The 22,663-nt window shown below is 26.7% G+C and overlaps 1 protein-coding gene across 3 annotated transcripts in view; it reads right to left on the minus strand.

Moving 5' to 3' along the window:
- LOC101241602 (ribonuclease Oy) overlaps positions 1–22,663 on the minus strand; it is a 52,254-nt gene that overhangs the window by 15,447 nt on the left and 14,144 nt on the right. For all 3 annotated transcript variants that reach the window (XM_065805431.1, XM_065805430.1, XM_065805432.1), the window contains 3 exons: positions 16,235–16,366; positions 4,715–4,782; positions 3,761–3,874 (listed from right to left, as the gene is read on the minus strand). In XM_065805431.1, coding sequence (XP_065661503.1) covers positions 3,761–3,874; positions 4,715–4,782; positions 16,235–16,366 — 314 coding nt within the window. The remainder of the gene's footprint in view (positions 1–3,760; positions 3,875–4,714; positions 4,783–16,234; positions 16,367–22,663) is intronic.

Raw genomic sequence — 22,663 nt, forward strand, 5'->3', positions numbered from 1 at the left:
AAAAGAAGCAAAATTTTATAAAAATTTCAAAAATAACAATTATTTTTTTAAAAAAATTGTTATTTTATAGTTTATTGCAGAAAAAATGACCTTTTAAACTAAAAATGAAAAAAGTTTATTTTTTTGATAATATTTTCAAAAAAAATCTTAAATAATAATTTTTTTATAAAATAATTTTTATTTTTGAAATTTTTATAAAATTTTGCTTCTTTTGAGACCCAACATGACATACTTTTGAAAAACTTTTTTTTATATAATATTAGGGACCCATTAAAACTAGATGACATCAAAGTTATTTCCACCAATTTGAATCGTGACAGCCCAATTAAGCTCCAGAAAAACATAAATCAAATCACATCTTGGATTACAACCTGGCGCTTACGTCTTAACTAAAAAAAGTGCCTTATCTTACACTTCAACAAAAACAAAAATCCCAACCACCAATAATATACCTTGACTCTAGAAGGGATGCAGCTTCTCAATTTATCTAATGAGAGAGATCTTGGCATTTGCATTTAACACAACCTCAAATGGGACATGCATGTCAAAACAATATCATTAAAAGTGAACTCTCTCCTCGGTCAATTAAAAAAAGCTTTTATCTATAAAAATGCACAAGTCTGGAAGAGACTTTACACATCCCTGGTGAGACTTCATCTCGAGTATGCTGCTCCTGTATGGAATTCTTTTACTGAGCACAACATTAAAAAACTTGAAAAAGTTCAAAACCGCGCCACCAAAGAAATTCAGCTTCTTAGAGCGTTATTCAGCAAAGCCAGATTATCACATCTTTATCTCACTAAATGAAAGATGCAACCTATGTGATTTAATCTACAACTTCAAGTTTATTAATAACTTAGAAAATATTTGTTGACTTAACCCACAAATTAGCCATTCATATGATCAAATAACTCGAGGATGAGAATACCTCGACAATAACATGCGAGCTATTACTATTAGACTTAACTTCTTCCCTAACAGAGTTATGATGCTGATGGAATTTACTCCCACAAACTTTTTTTGACTCTCCTCATTTTAATGAGTTAAAAATTGCATTAACAAACATTTTGATTGGCTTTATAATTATTCTCTGAATGCTGCTACAGTTCATTGCCTACTAACAAGGAGCTCAAGAGTTGCTTTACTCTTTTCAAGCAAGATAGAGAAAAAAACAAAAAACATATTTACTTTGTACTAAATTTAGCACTTTTATTAGTTTAGTCCTTATGTTGATATTTTTTTGCCGCAGCTTATTATTATTATTATTGTTATTATTATTATTAATTGCAATACTTTTAAAAAATAACTAAGAGAAGAAACTGAAAAATAAGGATTTTCTTAAATTTTAAAGATTGGTGGCACAATAAATGGTAACAATAGGTAAAACACCAAAACCTGGATAGCATATTATGTAAAACCACCAAAACTTAGACAAAAAATGCTTCATAAAAAATGAAGCAAAATTCTTTATCAAGTGCAACTTATGCAAAGTTTACTTATGCACATTTCAAGGAAAAATCTCTGAGAGCATCATTTATTAACAGATGTGCCAGCAACAAATCATTATGTTAAAATGCAGCTTAACAAGCTCTGCTTGGACAAAATAAGCTTTACATATACAGGGAATGTCATGTGTCGTGTAAAAAAAAACAACTCTGTGTCATGTAAAAAATACCTTGAATTGATGGCAACTCATCCTTGGTATATTTGTACATAAAATAAAACAGAACCTTTAAAAGTGGTTGCTTTAAAGTGAGAACAATTGGTTTCCAATTAATTTAGATATTTGACTGTTTAATTTTGTTGAGTTGAGCAGCCGTTAGTTTTGTTGAATTTAGCAGCCGTGGCGCAGTGGTAGCGCGCTTGCTTTAGAAACAAAGAATCCATGGTTCAAACCCCACCTATGGGAAAGTTTTGTGACAACTTCCTTTAAATGCTCATCCATGGTGCTCTGTGATAACACCGTCAGGGCTTCTCAGGGCACCAAAATAAAATATAAAAAAAAAAAGATTTTTTTTGCGAAAATTAAACAGTCAAATATCTAAATTAATTAAATCCCAAAAATTAAAGTAAAATGATATTTTAACCTTATAGATAAAGTTTTTCTTGAAAATAAAATGACCTATTTGTTCATTTTTCTCCTCAGGAACTATATCTGATAGAACATTAAACATTATCTTCAAAACATTAAAAAAAAAAAGCTGTATTGTTATAAAAGATTGAAAAAAATTAAATAAAATACTATGACTTGTTTCCAGTGCAAACTATTCTGGCTTTTCGATAATCTAATTTACTCTTACTATGACTTAAAAAACAAGAAACTGAGTTTCTTATTTTTTATGTCATTAAAATTATGGGATGGAAAAAAATTCTTTATTGAACATTGATGTGATCATAATTAACAGTTTTTTTAACTTTCTGTTAACTACTTTTTAAGTCTCTTTTTAAACTTTCACATTAAATAATCGCAGCCTTGTTAGAATAAAACTTTTGTCCTTCACAATTAACCAATAAATATGTATACATGCATGTATGTATAATGCATGTATGTATGTATGTATGTATGTATGTATGTATGTATGTATGTATGTATGTATGTATGTATGTATGTATGTATGTATGTATGTATGTATGTATGTATAACTACGTATATTTATGAATATGTATTATGCATACACATAAGTGTGTGTGTGTGTGTGTGTGTGTGTGTGTTTATATATATGTATAACACACACACACACACACACATAAGTGTGTGTGTGTGTGTTATACATATATATATATATATATATATATATATATATATATATATATATATATATATATATATATATATATATATATATATATATATATATATATATATATATATATATATATCCAAAGTTTCTCTTCAGCACAAAATGAGTAAATATTCTAATAAATAAGACAATTTTTTAAATTTTTGTTAAAATCATTTATTTTATAAATACATATTTCGACTATATCATAGCCATCATCAGTTAAAATATATTAAAATGGTTAAATCAAATTTGTAAAATTAAGTTGAATTAATAGAGACCTTATAATAAAAAATGCAATAAAAATGCAATTAAATAATGTAACAAATGTTTTAAAAAGATAAAAGAACCGGTAAACATTCAAATGAAAGTTTTAAAAGTTTTAATAATAAACATATTCAAATGAAAACTGTTTTAATAGTGTTAATCATGCTAATTTTTTAATTTTAGATTTGGCCTCCAGCAAATTTATATTAAAACTCAAAGAAAGTATGTACATAGAGTTGGAAAAACCCACTATTAATAAAAAAATGAACCATGCAAAAATGACAATTTCAATCTAGTTCCTTTTAACATTACGGTTCTTTTATCTTTTTAAAACATTTGTTACATTATTTAATTGCATTTTTATTGCATTTTTTATTATAAGGTCTCTATTAATTCAACTTAATTTTACGAATTTGATTTAACCATTTTAATATATTTTAACTGATGATGGCTATGATATAGTCAAAACATGAATTTAAAAAAAAATGATTTTAACAAAAATTTAAAAAATTGTCTTATCTAATAGAATATATACATACTTATATATATGTATATATATATATATATATATATATATATATATATATATATATATATATATATATATATATATATATCATGGTAACAAATCATAATAACAATTGTTAACTGTGATTTGTCCAAATTTGTTAGATTTTTTATAAAATCTATAATCATAAAAAAAAAATAAACACCTTTGAACATCAAACACTTTATTAAGCTTTAATGTGTTTTGAAAGTAATCATGTTCTGTTAAAAAATATGGATTCGAAGCAGCACAAGTGCCATGTTTCTCATATTCATGTTTCCTAAATTGAACAATCCAGTACATATTATTGAAAAGTTATAAAAACATAAACAAACGAAAAAATTATAAAAATCAACAACAACAATAAAAAAAAACTTAATATAGTAACAATAATAAAGATAATGTAATCAATGGAAATAATATTAAACAAGAGTAACAAGAAGTAGGATGGGGCAAGGGTAGCTAATAATTGAAAATTTCGACACATGTAAAAAAGTAGGATTATTTAGTTACTATTTGAAACCCTAACCAAAAAAAAAGTAACTATAAAAAGTATAGATACTTCTATTAGTACTTCTATACTTCTATACATTAGTATCTATACATATATATACATTAGTATCAGCCCTTAGTGAATTACATTTTATCAATAATACTAGTTGATAAAAAAAAAGCTGCAAGGACCATATAGTTGAAAAAATAACTTTTTTTATTCTTGATGTTGTTACAACACTTTCTCAACCCTAACAAACAAAGCAAACAAAAAAATGCTAACAAACAAAGCAAATAAAACAAAGCTAACAAATAAAGCAAGAAAAACAAAGCAAACAAGGTAGAATACATAGTTTTATTAGATTTTTTTATAAGTTTTCTTTGAAACAATTAACAATGAACATAAACTCATTAAAAAAAAAAAGTAAAAAAAAAGGAATGAAAACTTAGGTATCACCACACTACATTTTTTAGATCTAGAAAAATAAATCTTTTTCAAGCGGCAGTAAGTAGTATCTTTAAAAAGGGCAATAGCACATACCAATAATATATTGCACATATAAATCACACATATAACAATACAATACACAAGTACAAACCCATAAAAAGATGCATAATAAGCACATACCACAAACTGTCTTCAGATTCTTTTAAATAAAAATTTGGCCAGATAACATTTAAAACTTCTTTCAAATCCTAAAAAAACACATGAAATTTTTTGAATTTTTAACCAAATAAACATTGGATAAAAAACAACTTTTGATTCTTTCAAAGAAGGAATTACAAACAAAAAGCCTAATCTGTCAGTTATACATCCATTTTTCAAACACCCTTTATCTTAAACTATTTTTAATAATTTTGGAGTCTTTTCACATTTTCTATATTTAATATTCTATTTTTTTCAACTGTTGACCAATTGTTGATTGATTTACATCAAATTTAAAACCTATTTTTCTCTGACTGACCTCTTTTCGATTAATTTGGCTTTCTTTTCTCTAGTCCAGGATGTTGGACAACCAGGGTGCTTTCTATCAGAAAAAGATTTAACAGTTTTAAGTTATCATATATTGTACTTCAAGCAAATCCTTCCTTTTCAAAATGTATTACAATTTCTTTTTTTTATATTAGGCTTATTTACAAAAAAATTGTTTTCGAAAAAGAAAAAAAGAGTCACTTTCGAAATGATTCTTGTTCAACTGCATTTAACCTCATTTTAAATAGTGTTTCAAATAATAAAGTTTATACTTTACAGAATGTTTATGCCTACACATAAAATCACAAGAACAATTATTATACTCAAATAATTAAATTCAGATTTGTCTTATAACTTCCGCATTACCTGTTAGCTATGCATTTTTTATTGGTTAAAAAGCTAAAAGTTTTTTCATGTTTAGAAAAAATTTATAAAACTTTTATATTAATAATTTATCATAAGATCAATCAATAATTTATCTTTGTGGTCAATTAAAATAATGTAAAAATGAAAAAAATCACTGATTCTGAAAATATATAATTTAAATAAAGTTTGTCCATACAACCTTTAACACTTCATGGTAAATTGAGACATTGCTTAGTTTATAAAACGGCTTTATATTGTGCAATTTTTTAGCCTCGTATCTGACTTTGTTGTGATGCATCAAAAATAATATTTCAAATGTATAATAGTATAATTTTAAATTATATAATAATACTTCTATAATAAAGGATTAAAACAATATCATTAGTAATACAAACAAAATACTAAAATAATTAGAACTGTATTTAATGCTAGGCAATATTGAATTTGTAAACAATTTATAAACAACAAGCAACTTTATAATTTAATGTTAGACAATTTTAAACTTATAAACAATTTATTAAAAACAAACAACTTTATAGTTTAGCGTTTTAGACAGTTTTTAATTTATAAATTTTTATATTTTTGCAAAAGAATCAGTATAAATTATATATATAATTTAGTCTTATATATTATTGCTGAACTTATTAGTGTTAGTAGTTTTGTGCATGTTTGACACAGAACTCTTAGCAGCCATTTGTGCATGTTTGACACAGAACTCTTAGCAGCCATTTGTGTATGTTTGACACAGAACTCTTAGCAGCCATTTAAGCTGAAGTAATGGCAAAAAAGAGTAGCAGCACTTTTTTAATTTTTTTTTTTCAACATCTTCACTTCCAACAAGGCTGCAAGCAACCACTATTAGAGATGGAAGTTACTGGAAGAGAAAAGATTAAGTTTATAGAGCAAAATAACGATTGACAGACTTAAAATATTGCAAATTATATGAATCAGGAAAATAGAATGAAGGAAGTGAATTGCAAAGAACTGATGTTCGAGAAAAAAACTGGACGAATAAGAATTATTAGAGCACTTAGGAACAGTCACAGTAAAAGGATGAGACTTAACAGAATGACGAGTAGCACAAGAATGAATTTTAGTAGATAGCACAGGAGATGCTAGCTCTTTAGAGTAGTGCCCATTATAGTATTTATAGAAAAGAGAAAGAGAAGCAACATTACAACAATGTGATAATGGTTGGAGGTTGGCTGCAAGAGCAGGTCCAACTATGTTTACAATGTGTTTTTGCACCTTGTCTAAGAGAGAAAGAGCTACAGTTTTACTTTTTATTTCATTTCAAGTTTTACTTTTACTTGAAAACTGCATTTGTCTCCTAAACATTGTGTCTTTTGCGCCTCCTAAATATTTATTTATAACATTTATTTGCCAATTTTATAAAGTCTTTTGTTGATTAAATAGTGTTAAAATATTTATAGAACAGTATGCCTTTGTGGCTGAAGTGGTTAGCTTGCAGCGTTTTTGAAGTGCATTGTAGTTCAAATCCTTACGCTTGCACTTTTTTTTTTAATTATCTTTTTCAATTTTTAAAAATACAAAATAAAAGATTTTTGAAGTTCTATATATTATGCACATGACACATATGTAAAGTTATTATGTACTATAACAAATGAAAGAGAAATAATTTTTTAAAAAAAACCTGCTAAAATTACATCATCTTCTTAGGTCTACCATTTGTTAGTAAATAGCCTTATGTATAAAAGGGCAGGTCAATTTTGGAATCAGAGGTTTGGTAATTAAGAGATTTGATTATTGGTTAAAAAAAATGTGCTTGGTAAAATTTTTTTGTTTTAATGAAGTTTAAGCTGAGCCAAAATGATTTTAAATATTGATGATATATTTAATTAAAATATATTTTGTTAAGCCATCTTTACGACTAATATTTTCATACAAATTAAAGATTGCCGCACTTACGCAAAATAAACAAATGTTATAATGTGTGAGAAAAAGAAAATTTTGGAGGACAAAAAATAATCTTTTCAAACAAGCGTAAAACACGAAATTGCACAAAAAGCAAGTTTTGTGGAAGTCCTAACCACAAACAGACAGATTATTCAAGATTTTTATTTTCTTAACAATACTTATCTAAGTTTTTGCTTTAGTGTAATTGTAAAACTGATAGCTGAAAAAATAATCATGATTTGAAAAAACATTAACACTTGGCTACCATTAATGTCCACTTATTGTGTAGAAAAAAAAGTTGGAATACTTCTAAACATATCCAGGTTATTTAACAAAAGTAAATGCAAAGTATTAACAGAAAAAAATACTTCTAAAAAATTGGATAGGCTTAATGATATCAGTTCCTGCACATGTGATCTTAAAGTTGTTCTGTGTGATGATAAAAATATCAAATGTAGTCAAGATAATTGTCCTGATACTCATATTTTATGTGCATGTAGTCCAGATAAAAAAGTATTGTTATTTTTTAATAATAGATAAATAAAATAAAAGTGTTTTTAAACAAAATAAACATTAGTATATTACTAGTATGATAAAGTTTAATACTATAAATTTCATATGTAATTGCTCAATATTATCAAATAATATATAGATTCCTGTAGAAGTAAGGTTATATTTAAAAGACCCAAGAGAAAAGTCAGGTCCAAAAGGATCATTTCAACATGGCTCAGTTGATCGAGAATGGTCTAGAAAAGAATCTTTAAAGAAACATAAAACTGAATATAAAAATGTGGTAAAATTAAATGTTTCTTGTTGTAATGATTGTCATAACAACAAGAAACATTTAATTTACTTCCAGAAATATTATTATCAGAATCTGTCATTTCTAGCTCTAGTGAGGTAATTAACTAATAAACTGAAATTTAGTTCATTATTTTACATTTTTTTAAATTTATTTTCTTTTTTTAACATATTACTTTTTTATATTAAAATTTTTTGTTAATGAGCCTGAAAGAAATCCATCAGGAATTTACAATCTTTAGAAGTTTCTAAAGTTTGCTATCGACTTGATCAGAAACGATATAGGAAGTTTGATTGAAGCTGCATTAGGGAATGCCCTTATGCTCGATCTATCAGGACTGTTTAATGATCCAGCAATTATATCAACTTTAGTTTGCAAGAAATCCAAAATAGATAGACAAAAAAAGTCAGTTAAAGTATTGTCAGACTTGAAATCCGCTGAAAATAACAGAAATTTTGTTTGCCTTGGTGTTGATGGTAAAATTCTAATGAAACTTTAGTAATAAGAGAAATAAAAAAAGAAGATGGCGAGGTTGTGTTAAAGAGATCAACAAAGAAAGAACATCACATGACTGTGACTAAAGAACTTCTCCCTTATCTTTATAGTGGAGAGTATTTTACTCACAAAGTTTGACCTCTTGTTGGAGCAACAAGAAAAAAGCAAGCTCGGTGTCTATACAAGGTTCTTGAAGAGTATGATTCTTTAAACACTCTAAAAGCATTTTTGGTAGATAATACTTCAACAAACACAGGTCATAATGCAGGAATGGTTGTGGAGTTAGAGAAAAAACTTGGACAAAAACTTCTGGCTGCAATCTTCATCAGTATGATCTTTTAGATCTTTGTTTAAAAAAATTGATGGAGCAACTAATTCACCAAAATATTTTGCTGGACCAATAGGTAAAATGGGAAATACCAATAATAAGCTTAATTTAGTTGTTAATTTTGGTGTTATTAAGTTTTTTGGCGTTATTTAAGTAGTGACCAAAGGCTTTTATATGAATATTGCTTTAGAATAGCCATTGGAAGTATGAGTGTTAAATATTCAAGTTGGAAAATTGGTCCCCTTAATCATTCTTGTTGGTTTTAACATTGTTTAACAATCTTGTTGGATTTAACATTTAACATTGGTAATACAGTTGATGTCTTTGTATGTCCGAGTACTAGTTCCTGATTCTGAATTAATTATTTTGATAACCTATATTGTCCAAGTCTATGTTCCTATATAGTTCCTCCATAATAAGAGCAATGAGTTACACGAAGCTCCATCAATTAAATACTTTATGATTAACCAAATCAAGCTCCAAGGAAAAGAGGTGCAAGATCTTTGCTTAGCAAACTTAAGGTTCAATACCTTTTGTCTACTTCCTGAAAATATTTTGCACTCAATGTTAAAGTCAGAGGAAATATATATATAATCAATAGCAATGCAGAGATTACTTGATATTAGAAATTGTAAAAAAGATGGCCAAGCTATAAACAGAATCAATAAAATTCCAGAAATTAACGTTGATGCTCATTTATGGTATGAGCTCATAAATATTTTTGATAAAAACATCATTTAGATGAACCAGCAAAAACTGAAGATTTTACAAATGAAAAGATTGTTGAAAAGTTAGTCCGTAGAAAAAATTGACCTCCCAGATCTTCCTTCACATTCACAGAGTGTTGAGAGATCTAGACAACATGTTTCCATGGCTTCTCATACTGTTTTTGGAAAGAAAGCATGTCATAAGCATATTTTAGCAAAAATTCTAAGCAGAAAGCATAGAAAAAGTTTTATGTTTAAATGTTATTACGATGAGACGGATGATGATATTTTTTGTTAATTTAAAAACTAATTTATTGCTACTTGTTTATGTAAATATAAAATTTAATAAAACTGTATAATAATTTTTAAGTTAGTCATTACCTCGCGTGGTTGAACATAGTTAAGATAATTTCTAAATAAATAAAAAGATCTTATTTTTAATGAAATTTTTTTTAATGGAATCTTTTATTTATATAATTTCAACTTTTGACAGTTATTTCAAAGGTTTTTAATAATTGTTATTAAAATTTAACTTATTGGGTAAATTTAACTCATCTGAATTAATTAGGATAGCTTTCTATTTTACAAATATTCTATTATATAACCCAGACGTTGGAAACCTATTTTAAGTAGAGAGGTTTTTCCTAAAATAATTAAAATAAGTCTTCCTTAAATAACTTTTAAAAAAAGCCGCAGGATTACAGTTTTAGTGTGTTTTAAATAGTTTTAAATCAAAATATTATTTGGACAGACTGGAGAGCCATGGAATTTAAATAACTGAGTAGCACGAGACTCACGATTCCTTTTTCTGACCCCTGATATAATCATATAACAAATTTTCTACATTTGCGTTTTTTTTATAAAATCCAGACCAGAATTTACAAAAGAAATTTGTTAAAGTATTAATATCTAACTTTGAAAAAATATTATTTTTGATTTAGAGTACTTTATTTTGTTTTTCTTTATTTCTAAGTAACTGTCAGTCTTTTTGCTTTTTATTCATTTAATTTTATATATAAATTAATTGGGTCCTGAATTTATAATACAATGCCGCAGTGAATGTTGCGCAGTGAGCCTTAGGACCCAACTTCAAAGCTAAATTCGCTCATGAAGAACTTATTTTAATTTCATAAAATTTTCTAAGATGTGTTTTTGAACTGTTAAGAAAATATCTCTATAATGCCAAACACTTAAATTCAAAAAAAGTTGTAATTCAACCTGCCCTAATGTACAAATGTCTTTAAGTGTAAACGCCTTTAGCATAAGTTGAGTTTGCAGGCGGTATATGAAACGATCAGGTATAATATATGGATAATATGAGAAAACATTAAAATTTTATTTCAACAACTAAAAATCTCTTTTGCTATATAAATATTTTGCTAAAAATATATACAGCAAGATTAAAAAAATTTAAAAATTTATTATGCTTAGGGGAGAATTTGAACCTTCACTAAACCACTGGGCTATTAAAGATATGCCTTTAGGAGAAAAACAAACTATTTTATAAATCTCTTACAAGCTCTACGTATGTGGAAAAGATGCACATGTTATGCTAAACTCTTAAAGCAATTTTTTACTAAAAAATATTGAAGTAAATAAGAAATAAGTATAGAAATGCTCAATAAGTATAGATTGTTTTGGTAAAGACACAAATTTTACGTGTCTGGACAGCAAGGATATATATAATAGGAAAAAGTATAGAAAAGGTCAGTGTGGAGTAGACTTACAAAGACCCCTACTCTTACAGGTCCGGTTTGCTAGTTTAATCTTATAAGCTATAAAAAATTTATAAAAAAAATAAGTTCATTATGTAAACGGAAAAGTTTTGTCATTTATAAAAATATAGATAACTTATGCAAAATAGACCAAAATCATTTAGAGTTTCAAAAAATTCTCAAGTGATGCATTAAATTTGGAAATGGTTACAATAATCCAACTGCTCAACAAAATAATGAACAATAGTTCAAGTTTTTAACTTGTTCTATTACTGTTGAAGCATTTTTTTTTTATATCTAATAATAATATGTTATAACTTGAAAAAACTTCATCTTAAAATATAACTACTGATTATCATAGCTTTTTGTAATTTTTTTTAAGAAAACTTAAAAAAAACTTGTTCTTAATACAAGAACAACTTAATTATATTTTTGAGCATTAAGTAACTTTTTAGGAGGCAGCACCTGTAAACATAATTTGCTGTGATGTGCATATGAACACATTTTGTTGTGAAGTGTCACATAAAAACATATTTAACTTTAAAATGAAACATATATATATATACATATTTTGTTATAAAATGGAACATACAGTCAGAGAGATAAGTATTCAAACAAAAAATTTTATTGTGAAAAATAAACCTTTTCAGGTTATTACAGAAAAAAATAAGTTTTTGATAAATATGTTTATAATTTTTCTAAAAGAAAATTGAAACAGGTTTTTAAATTGAAGAAAAAAATTGTCAACTTTGCTAAAATTTAATGGCTTGTTCAATTTAGCAAAAAAAATTTAACACTCTGTTAAATTTCAACACTCTTTGGGGAGTGTTAAAACCTCAATGAAAAGTAATTATCCAAACACGTTGTTTTGTAAATGAAGTTTTAAAAATAATTATTTAAAAAAAGGCTTTTGAACAATATTTTTAGATAAATTGTTGTTTAATAATAAGTTACTGTTAATAATTGACTAATATCGATATTTGAATGAGAGTTAAAATCAAGGAATGGTTGCAAGCTCAGTGCAATTTAGTTATTGACTTTTTCAAGTAAGATAAAACATTTAGGTTGATAAAAGAAGCAACTGGAATGCCATTAGGAATCATCAATGATTTAACCAAAAAGTACAAAATGTTTGGATATGTGAAAAGTCAACCAAGATTAGTCAAGCATAAAACAACATCAAGAATTGATTGATAATTTGTCAAGATGGTGCAAAAAAATCAACTTTTATAAGCACCATAAGCATCAAGCCTTCTTGAAAAAGATTACAAGCAAGTGCATGTACTTTTTAAATTGATTGAAAGAAAGTAGATTTAAAGCAAAAGTTCTGCTCAAGAAACCATTTCTTTCAAAAACTCATCAAGATTGAAGACTTGGATTTGCTAAAAAATATATATATAAATAAGGTTATCATTCTGGAAGAAAGTTTTGTTGACTAACGAGTCAAAATTTAATCCCCCTAAGTCCAATGGAGCTCAAAAAGTAAAGAAAAAAAAAGGCAAAGCATTCACACTTTATAAAGTTGCATTCATAAAACAGTAAAATTTAGACAAGGCAATATTATGATCTGAGAATCAATGGCATGAAACGGAACAGAAAAACTGGAGCTTATTGATAAAATTATGAATTTAAAGGTTTATGTTTTTCTCAATTAAAATCTCATGGCCTTAACTGAAAAATTGTGATTGGAAAACATTTTCCAACAAGACAACTCTTAGCATAGAAAAAGCAGTGAAGTGAGTCCAGAAGCAGTTTAAGTTACTTGAATGGCCAGCTCAAAGTCCAGATTTCAATCCACTCAAGTATCTGTAAGCTTTTCAGGAATAAAAGAGTGGGATATAATGTCTACAAAAAAAAAGAACTAAAGATCATGCTACAAGACGCTTGTACTCAAATTGATCCAAATACAACAAAGAAATTAGTTGAATCAACACAAAACTAACTCGCAGAGGTCATAAAAGGTAGATCAACTCAATTTTAAAAAATCAAAAAAAATTTATTACTTTTTTATTTTCAAAAATTACTTGTCAAAGTTTTTTTTTTATAGAAAAAGTTTTTATTTAAATTCTCATCTTTTCTATTGTATAAACATATTTTGTTGTAAATCAAAACATATAAAATGTAGTGAGTGTCACACATAAACAAAAAGACCAATCAACTTATTTTTTTTTTACAAATTCTTTTTATTTCAACTACCCTTTACTTAACACAGTGCACTTAGCTTGGTACTTAGCTTGATATCAAGTTTGATACTTATACAAAGGTTGGTTGTTAACTCAATGACAAGAAAACATGAAAACATGTATACATGAAACAGTGATTTTATTGCATTTAAAATTTTCCAATTTGGATAGGAGAAAAAAAAATTATTTCTATATTTAATATTTTTCCACTTATATTTCACTCCTATTTAATTAAGTGTTTTTCCATTTGCTTAAATTTAATCAACTATTAACTTTTACTTTTTATAGTTCCTAATCTTTTTTTTAATGTAACTTCACCTCCCTAATGCCAGAAGGTCACTACAGATGAGGAGGCTACTTGATTGTGGTTATAACCCTCTCTCAACCCCAGAACTCCGAAACACAAACCTTGATGAACAAGGCCGCTGCGCAGAGAAACAAGTTGATTCCTCAATTTATATTAACTATATTAATTCTTATTTAATATTTTATAATTATCTTATTTTATATTATATTATATTATTTCCTTATTTTATATTAACATCTTATAGATTTTATATAAACACCTTATAGACACCAATTTGCGACTACTAAGTAAAATATCTTTTGCATGTATTTGACTTACGTATCTTAGATATTATCTGTTTTAAAAAGGTATGTTTGAAAACTCCACCATGCTTATGAAAACATGTCTAAATAAAGATTTAATGACCAAAGTTATTTATTAAGTTAGACTTTAATAACTTAAAAAAAATAATTCCAATTTTTAAAGTTATAATTTAAAAAGTATAATTTAAAAAATTTATTATAATAACTACTTTAAAATATAATTTTTACAGCCAGAAAATAAATATTTTTAGCAAAAAATTAAATACCATCATAAAGTGTAACACTCTGTCAAACTTTGATATTAAAGTTTATATGAATATTAAACAGATATATACTCTATATATTATCTAAAAAATTAGAAAGCAAAAACCAGGTTTGACAACATTAAACTGAAATAAATGAGTCAAAGTTGTTAAATTGAGTTTAATTAGCTGATTATTTTGTATTGTGTATTCTTAAATAAAAAATAAATAAAAAAAATAAATTTTGTATTCATAAATAAAATGAAGTATAAGCATATGAATGAAAGAAAATGAAGAATTGACGAAGAATGAAAGAAAATGAAGAATTGACGAAGAATGAAAGAAAATGAAGAATTGACAAAGAATGAAAGAAAATGAAGAATTAACGAAGAATGAAAGAAAATGAAGAACTGACGAAGAATGAAAGAAAATGAAGAATTGACGAAGAATGAAAGAAAATGAAGAATTGACGAAGAATGAAAGAAAATGAAGAATTGACGAAGAATGAAAGAAAATGAAGAATTGACGAAGAATGAAAGAAAATGAAGAACTGACGAAGAATGAAAGAAAATGAAGAATTGACAAAGAATGAAAGAAAATGAAGAATTGACAAAGAATGAAAGAAAATGAAGAATTGACGAAGAATGAAAGAAAATGAAGAATTGACGAAGAATGAAAGAAAATGAAGAATTGACGAAGAATGAAAGAAAATGAAGAAATGACAAAGAATGAAAGAAAATGAAGAACTGACGAAGAATGAAAGAAAATGAAGAATTGACGAAGAATGAAAGAAAATGAAGAATTGACAAAGAATGAAAGAAAATGAAGAATTGACGAAGAATGAAAGAAAATGAAGAATTGACGAAGAATGAAAGAAAATGAAGAATTGACGAAGAATGAAAGAAAATGAAGAATTGACGAAGAATGAAAGAAAATGAAGAACTGACGAAGAATGAAAGAAAATGAAGAATTGACGAAGAATGAAAGAAAATGAAGAATTGACGAAGAATGAAAGAAAATGAAGAACTGACGAAGAATGAAAGAAAATGAAGAATTGACGAAGAATGAAAGAAAATGAAGAATTGACAAAGAATGAAAGAAAATGAAGAATTGACGAAGAATGAAAGAAAATGAAGAATTGACGAAGAATGAAAGAAAATGAAGAATTGACGAAGAATGAAAGAAAATGAAGAATTGACAAAGAATGAAAGAAAATGAAGAATTGACGAAGAATGAAAGAAAATGAAGAATTGACGAAGAATGAAAGAAAATGAAGAATTGACGAAGAATGAAAGAAAATGAAGGATTGACGAAGAATGAAATAAAATGAAGAATTGACGAAGAATGAAATAAAATGAAGAATTGACGAAGAATGAAAGAAAATGAAGAATTGACGAAGAATGAAAGAAAATGAAGAATTGATGAAGAATGAAAGAAAATGAAGAATTGACAAAGAATGAAAGAAAATGAAGAATTGATGAAGAATGAAAGAAAATGAAGAATTGACGAAGAATGAAATAAAATGAAGAATTGACGAAGAATGAAATAAAATGAAGAATTGACGAAGAATGAAATAAGTTGCTAAATAATCATAAAACTAACAATTAAAAGAACAAAATCAAAAAGTAAAATAAAATACTTAAATTTTTTCATTCTCAATTTTGTCATGTAAAAATATATTTAATAAAAAAAAGTTTAAATAAAAAAAAAAAGGATTATATCTGATAAAAGTGTAATATATAATAAAAAAAACTGATTTTATAGTTTACTAAATCTAATATAAACAATTTCTTTTTTTAAAAGAAACATACCATTATTTTGGCCATGTCAAACACTGTATCTTGGCAATAAAATGGTGGAGGACCATTCCGATTTGATGGCCACAAACCATGAATTGTCCACCCTGTTGTTTGAGGAGGCACTCCACAAGGGTGACCTGATGCCTATATTATTTAGTCTATATTATTAAAATTATAAGAAATATTTTATACATGTAAAAACTGATAGTAATTGTACAGGTTTTTGGTACTTGTACATGATTTAAGTTATACCTATAAAAATGTTCAGGACCTGAACTTTAGGAAGGCTTAAACCAACCATTAAATGCAATTAAACAATTATTTGAGTTAATTAAACATAAATTAAAATATCAAAAAATTAACTGAGAAATAGCGAGAAAACATGAATTGAGAGACACCAATAAAAGCTAATAAGTACTACTAAGAAGTCTAAAAGTATTTAAGAATTAATATATATATATATATATATATATATATATATATATATATATATATATATATATATATATATATATATATATATATATATATATATATGTATATATATATATATATATATATGTATATATATATATATATATATGTATATATATATATATATATATATATATATATAAAAAAAAAAAAGATATAATAATGCTTATATTGAAAATCAATGAGATTCTATGGGATCCCATGGTTAAACCATGGTTTTCAATTCATGGTTTATGTTGCCCACTATGCGTTTCATAGTTACCCCATGGCACAGTGATTCAGAAACACTAAAAATTTGGCCAAAATATAGTTTTTTGAGTAGCGTAATTTCAACAATGTTATTAGCTAACTATTTTCTACAGTTTCTTGTGATTCTAATGGTATAAAAAAATAAATACTGAAAAAATCGATTTAAGCGTTAATATACATTTGAAATTGATCGAAAACAGCTTTTTTTCATTATTAAAATTTTATCATTATTAAAACTTAATTTTCTCCCTATATACAAAGTTTTTAATTTTAGTTTTTATAACATGCAAAGATAATAGATAAGTGTATTTTGATTTATAAAAGAAATTTAAATATGTGTTAATACAAGTTGTAAAAAATGCATTTAAAAAATGCTTTTTTAACGATTTTAAACTGTTTTTTATGGTGCTAAGACTTTCTACCTTCGACTTCCTTCACGAAGCTAATTCTTTTTTTAAAGAAAGTTTGTATCATTCTATAAGAAACCAAAAAAGTTAGCTGCCCCAACTTGCCCCATTCGGAAATAATGTTGTTTTAAAAAGTTCATTTTTATAGAAAAAATCAGCAACTTTCATGTTTTGAGAGTTTTTCCTGACACGTCTGAACAAAATTTTTAATTTTATTTTATTCTAGTACATAACTTATGTAGTTATCTATGTTGTAGAATATATATATATATATATATATATATATATATATATATATATATATATATATATATATATATATATATATATATATATATATGCATACAAAAGTTAAAATAATTTATCTCTCTTTTTAGTTTAAAATGAATATAAAGTTTATTAAACATCAGCTTTATTTAGTTATTAAAGACGGAGTTTTAATCGATAAAAATGAATTGCTTCAAAATTTACTTTTTGATTACATTTTGGAAGTTAATCAGACAGACTTGCGTTTTTCTAAACAATATAGAAGTATACTAAAAATAATGGAAAATTTTATTCAAAACTTAAAAGAGAAACTTTATAATCATAATCAACAACGTGATCACTTTGAAATTAAAGAAGCAAGTTGGCTTCAATCAGATCTAGTTATTCTAGAAAAATTAGTAGAACATTTCATTGCGTCAACTTTTAATAACATAACGTATCAAAATGAAAAGAAAACACTCGGAAGAAAATGCCTTGAATGGGAACAATCAAGCAGCAGAACAAAAAGAAGAAAGAGTGAAAAAACGGGAACAAACCATACCTATGACAAGTTGATCTTATCTGCTATAGTAAGTTCAAGGAGAAGTCAATGCTATAGTCTGTGTTTTACTTTAAACCAATTGGTTTCTTCTCCCAGTAACCCAATAAAGTAGCTAATATGATTAAAAATAAAAAGCCTATTATAAACTTATCTCCAAAAGAAGGTTTGGCTTTGATGGTCTCAGCTGGTTTGTCCCAAAGAGCTTATCGGAAAATAAGGGTTACACCTAAGGAAAGAAAAGCAAATAAATATCCTTTATATAGTGATATTTTATTAGCAAGAAAAGAATGCTATCCTGATGGCATTATATTTAGTAAGCAAAGTGCTGAAATTAAACTTCAAAGTCTTCTTGATCACACAATAATTCATTTTTTTCAAATTGATTCAATCATAACTCAAATTATGCAATTAGAGAATAACGATAAAACAAAAGGAATAATAAGTTGTAAATGGGGGTTTGATGGTGCATCTGGTCAAAGTGAATATAAGCAAAAACTTGACAATGATAGTTTGAAAGACTCTGATTTATTTAGTACTACTTTTGTTCCTTTGGGTCATTCATTTGGAAATATTTCCGTTTGGACAAACCCTAAACCATCGTCAATTAGATTTTGTCGACCAATACGAGTTCAATATCTAAAGGAATCAGAAGCTATTTTAAAATTTGAAAAAGAATATATTCAAAATCAAATAAATTTACTAGAGGATTTAGAGTTTGAGTTGATAAATGGTTTAGAAGTAATTGTAACTAAAGTTAAATTTAATTTAAAATTAACAATGATTGACGGTAAGGCTGCCAATGCAATATGCTCAATTTCTTCACAACAAGTTTGCAATATATGTTCAGCTTCTCTTAAACAAATGAATTCTATTGCATGTGGCTCAATACCAACTCCGACTTCTAATATAGATAACATTGAATTAGGTCTTTCTCCATTGCATGCTCGAATAAGGTATTTTGAATTTTTGTTACACATTTCTTACAGACTTGAAATAAAAAAATGGAAAATTCGTGGTAATGACGACAAAGAAGTTTGTGGAAAAAAAAAGCGAATCATACAAAATAAATTCATTGAAGAATTAGGGTTAAGTATGTATATGAACATAATGAATAAGACGATGCTAATTTATTTTTAAGCTTATTTTTCAATTTAGGTGAAATTTAAAACGTATAGATCATGTTAACTAATTATTTTCTTAATTTTTCATTTGGTTTTCAAAATAATAATTAGTTTAAAACTCAATTGGTTAAAATTACTCAGGGGCAAGGTGGTGGGGAGGGGGGTCCAGTAAAAGCTGCTACCCCCTGACCATAATTAACTCTTTTAAAAATATTTTGAGTCTTCTTTCCTTGTCTACTTTTTTTACATCTTAGAGTAAATTTTCAGCAATTCTAAATAAATATTTTTGACAAAATTAATTTTAAGGGCCTAATTTTAAGTTATTCCTGATCACTGTGCATGGGTTCCAATTATTATTCCATGGGTTCCAATAACTTTCCAATGGGCTTTAAAGAAAGACCCATGGTAAGGTTATTGGAACCCATGGAATGATAATCAGGACCCAGGAGGTAACCATAAAGACCCATATGATTATTATAAAAAACATGGTGTACAACAAGACCCATGAATTAAAAACCATGGTTTAGCCATATAAACCAAATTTTTTTTAGTTTCATTCAAACGACAGTTTGTCCCGGGTGGGACTTGCCAAGAGGGTACCAGAAGCTGAAGTACATTGATAAAAGAATAGGAATAAGAACCTAAAAAAAAGTCCTCCATACATCACAAATTATAACATGTATATTTTTTTTTTTTTTTTTTTTTTTTAGATTATTCACCTCCCCAAGGCCCGAGGGGGGCCACTACAGTCGAGGAGGATACTCATTTTTTTTTTTTTTTTTTTTTTTTTTTTTTTAATATTTTTATTTTTATTTTTTTAGTCATTATTCGTGGTGCAACCCTCTCTCAACTCTTTAACTCCGAAACACGAACCTTGCCAAGCAAGGCCGCTGCGCGGAGAAACTAAGTTGATATTGTGTATATGGGGCACCCATATACACAATGTATATGGGGCACCCATATACAATGTATATGGGGCACCCATATACACAATGTATATGGGGCACCAAACAGTTACTGTACCAGGTTGTGTGATTGTTGTTGACACGGGTGTACACTAAGAAAGTACATAAAGAAATGCTATTATTAAATTGTTAAACTTTTCATGACATTTTTAACTACTTTTGGTATTAAATTCAAATGAAAGACGTTAATATCTTGGATGAAACAACAAATGAAAGACGTTAATATCTTGGATGAAAATGTATCAGAGTAATATTAAGGAAATGTATCAAATAGTAATATTTACTGTGATACATGTTACATTTTTAGTAACATTAGTTGTGTAATATGTTTTGAATTATCTTTAATTAACTACTAATAATATACCAAGTGAGTGAATTGGTATATATTGTTACTTTATTATATTAATGGTTCTTTTTGATTTGCTGAAGCTGTTGCTCTTAATAAATATTAACATGCAAATTCCAAAAAACTATATATATATATATATATATATATATATATATATATATATATATATATATATATATATATACATATATATATATGCATATATGTATATATATCAAGTGCAGATGTAAACTGGTGTTACATTGTTTCCAGCCTAGGATGATGAATGCTAGACCTTTATGAACCTATTCACAGATTTTTGTTTTTTCATTCTTCAACTTTCATCTGTTAAATCCTACTTTTTGCAAAATTCATCTGACTTACTTGTTCTTTGTAAAACTAATTTAAATTCAGCTTTTTTTTTTTTTAGATCTTAGTGTTGAATGCGATTATTCTTTGATTTGACTCCATTACTCACATGCTTGGTCCAGGCTATTATAACTTAGATTTAAAGAAGATCAATAAAAATTTATAAAAAGTATGCAGTCTTGACAAAAAGGAGAACAACAAAGAAAAAGGTCATTGATTAGTTAGAGAATTCAATTTTAGAAATTATTATATTATATTAGACTTATTATAACTTACATTTCAATTCTTTTGTTTTGAATTCTCTGACTATTCTTTTACGTACTTTTGCTCTTCACATAATCAATTTTATTTTTATTTTTTATTGTTCTTGTTGCTTCCCAACACAGTACTCTTATCGAGGTTGTTTCTGATTAAATTAACTATGCTCTTTTTTTTTCATCTCTTAGCCAATGTTGTATTTATTGGTGACTTTAATGCTCATCACATTAAATATGATTTAAGTACCACTGAGCTTGCTGGCTCTAAAGCGCAAATTTTGGTTTTCTCAATCTCTCACTCAGGTAATTAACTTTGTGACTTGTTTTTAAAAATAACTACTTACCTTCACTTGTTGACTTGTGTCTTTGATCGTGGTGTGCCTAGTTTTTTCTTGTTCTCTTTTAAGTGATTCAGATTCTACAATATCTCAAAAAAATTTTATCTCATCTTCTTCTAAATCAGATTTATCACTTCATGCTACTACTTTAAGGTTGGGATTCTTTTTATGATTTTCTTCGTAATGATCTTTGGGTTGATGTCTTTTGTCTCTGTAAAAAACACACACACAAAAAAGACTCTCTTGAGTACAAATGCTTAACTGAATCATGTTTTGCAGCCGGCTGGAAATTACCACCTGCGGTACAAATTTTTAAAAACTCTTTTACAATGTTACAAAAAAAAACTAAAGAAAAACCTAGGTAAAAAATTTCTAAACGAACACAATGTAATTTTATTTGCAATAATCAACTATTTAAGGATTTCTGGAAATATATTAAAAACTAGCTCTTTTTCATCAAATGTGTAATCTGCCTCTAAAAATAGTCTCTCTGAAAAGACAAATGAAGCAGAGTTTTCTTGCTATACAGCATATATAAGGATAGTAACCCTTATTATTGCTCTACCATTTCAACGCTGCTTCTTCATTTTCTAATTTACCTGTTTCTTTCCCAGCCATAAAAAGTCTTTTTTTTATTACTTTATCTGCTATTGCAATAATCATTCTTTGCTTTTTTCCTTAAAGGTTACTTTCTCTTTGTTCTTCTAACTCACAGTAATTAAGAAAAATTTTGGCATTTGTTATTCTTAAATTTGATGGATATTAAACTGATGTAGATGGCTGATAACCTTAATTGGTTGGTGAGCTATCACCATTATTAGCGGAAGATGAATTCATTTCTATCTTATTAGTCTCTTTTGTGATCTCATATGATCCTTTTTAAAGGACAAAAGACAACATTAAGCTAAATTTTGTTGCTTATCAAAAAAGAGTGACATTTTAAACATTGGATCAACAACTGTGAACAAAACCTGTACTTTACTCATTAGTACATTAAAGTTAACTTGTAATAGAACATTACTCATGAATCTTTTATCAGTAGACTCTCTTAGTATCTGCTTCATTGATTGAACTCTAGAATCATCTGCAAGGCTTCTTAGAAAACTATGTAATGCACGAATATTG

This window comes from Hydra vulgaris, chromosome 09, assembly GCF_038396675.1.
Source record: "Hydra vulgaris chromosome 09, alternate assembly HydraT2T_AEP".
Classification (NCBI taxonomy): domain Eukaryota; kingdom Metazoa; phylum Cnidaria; class Hydrozoa; order Anthoathecata; family Hydridae; genus Hydra; species Hydra vulgaris.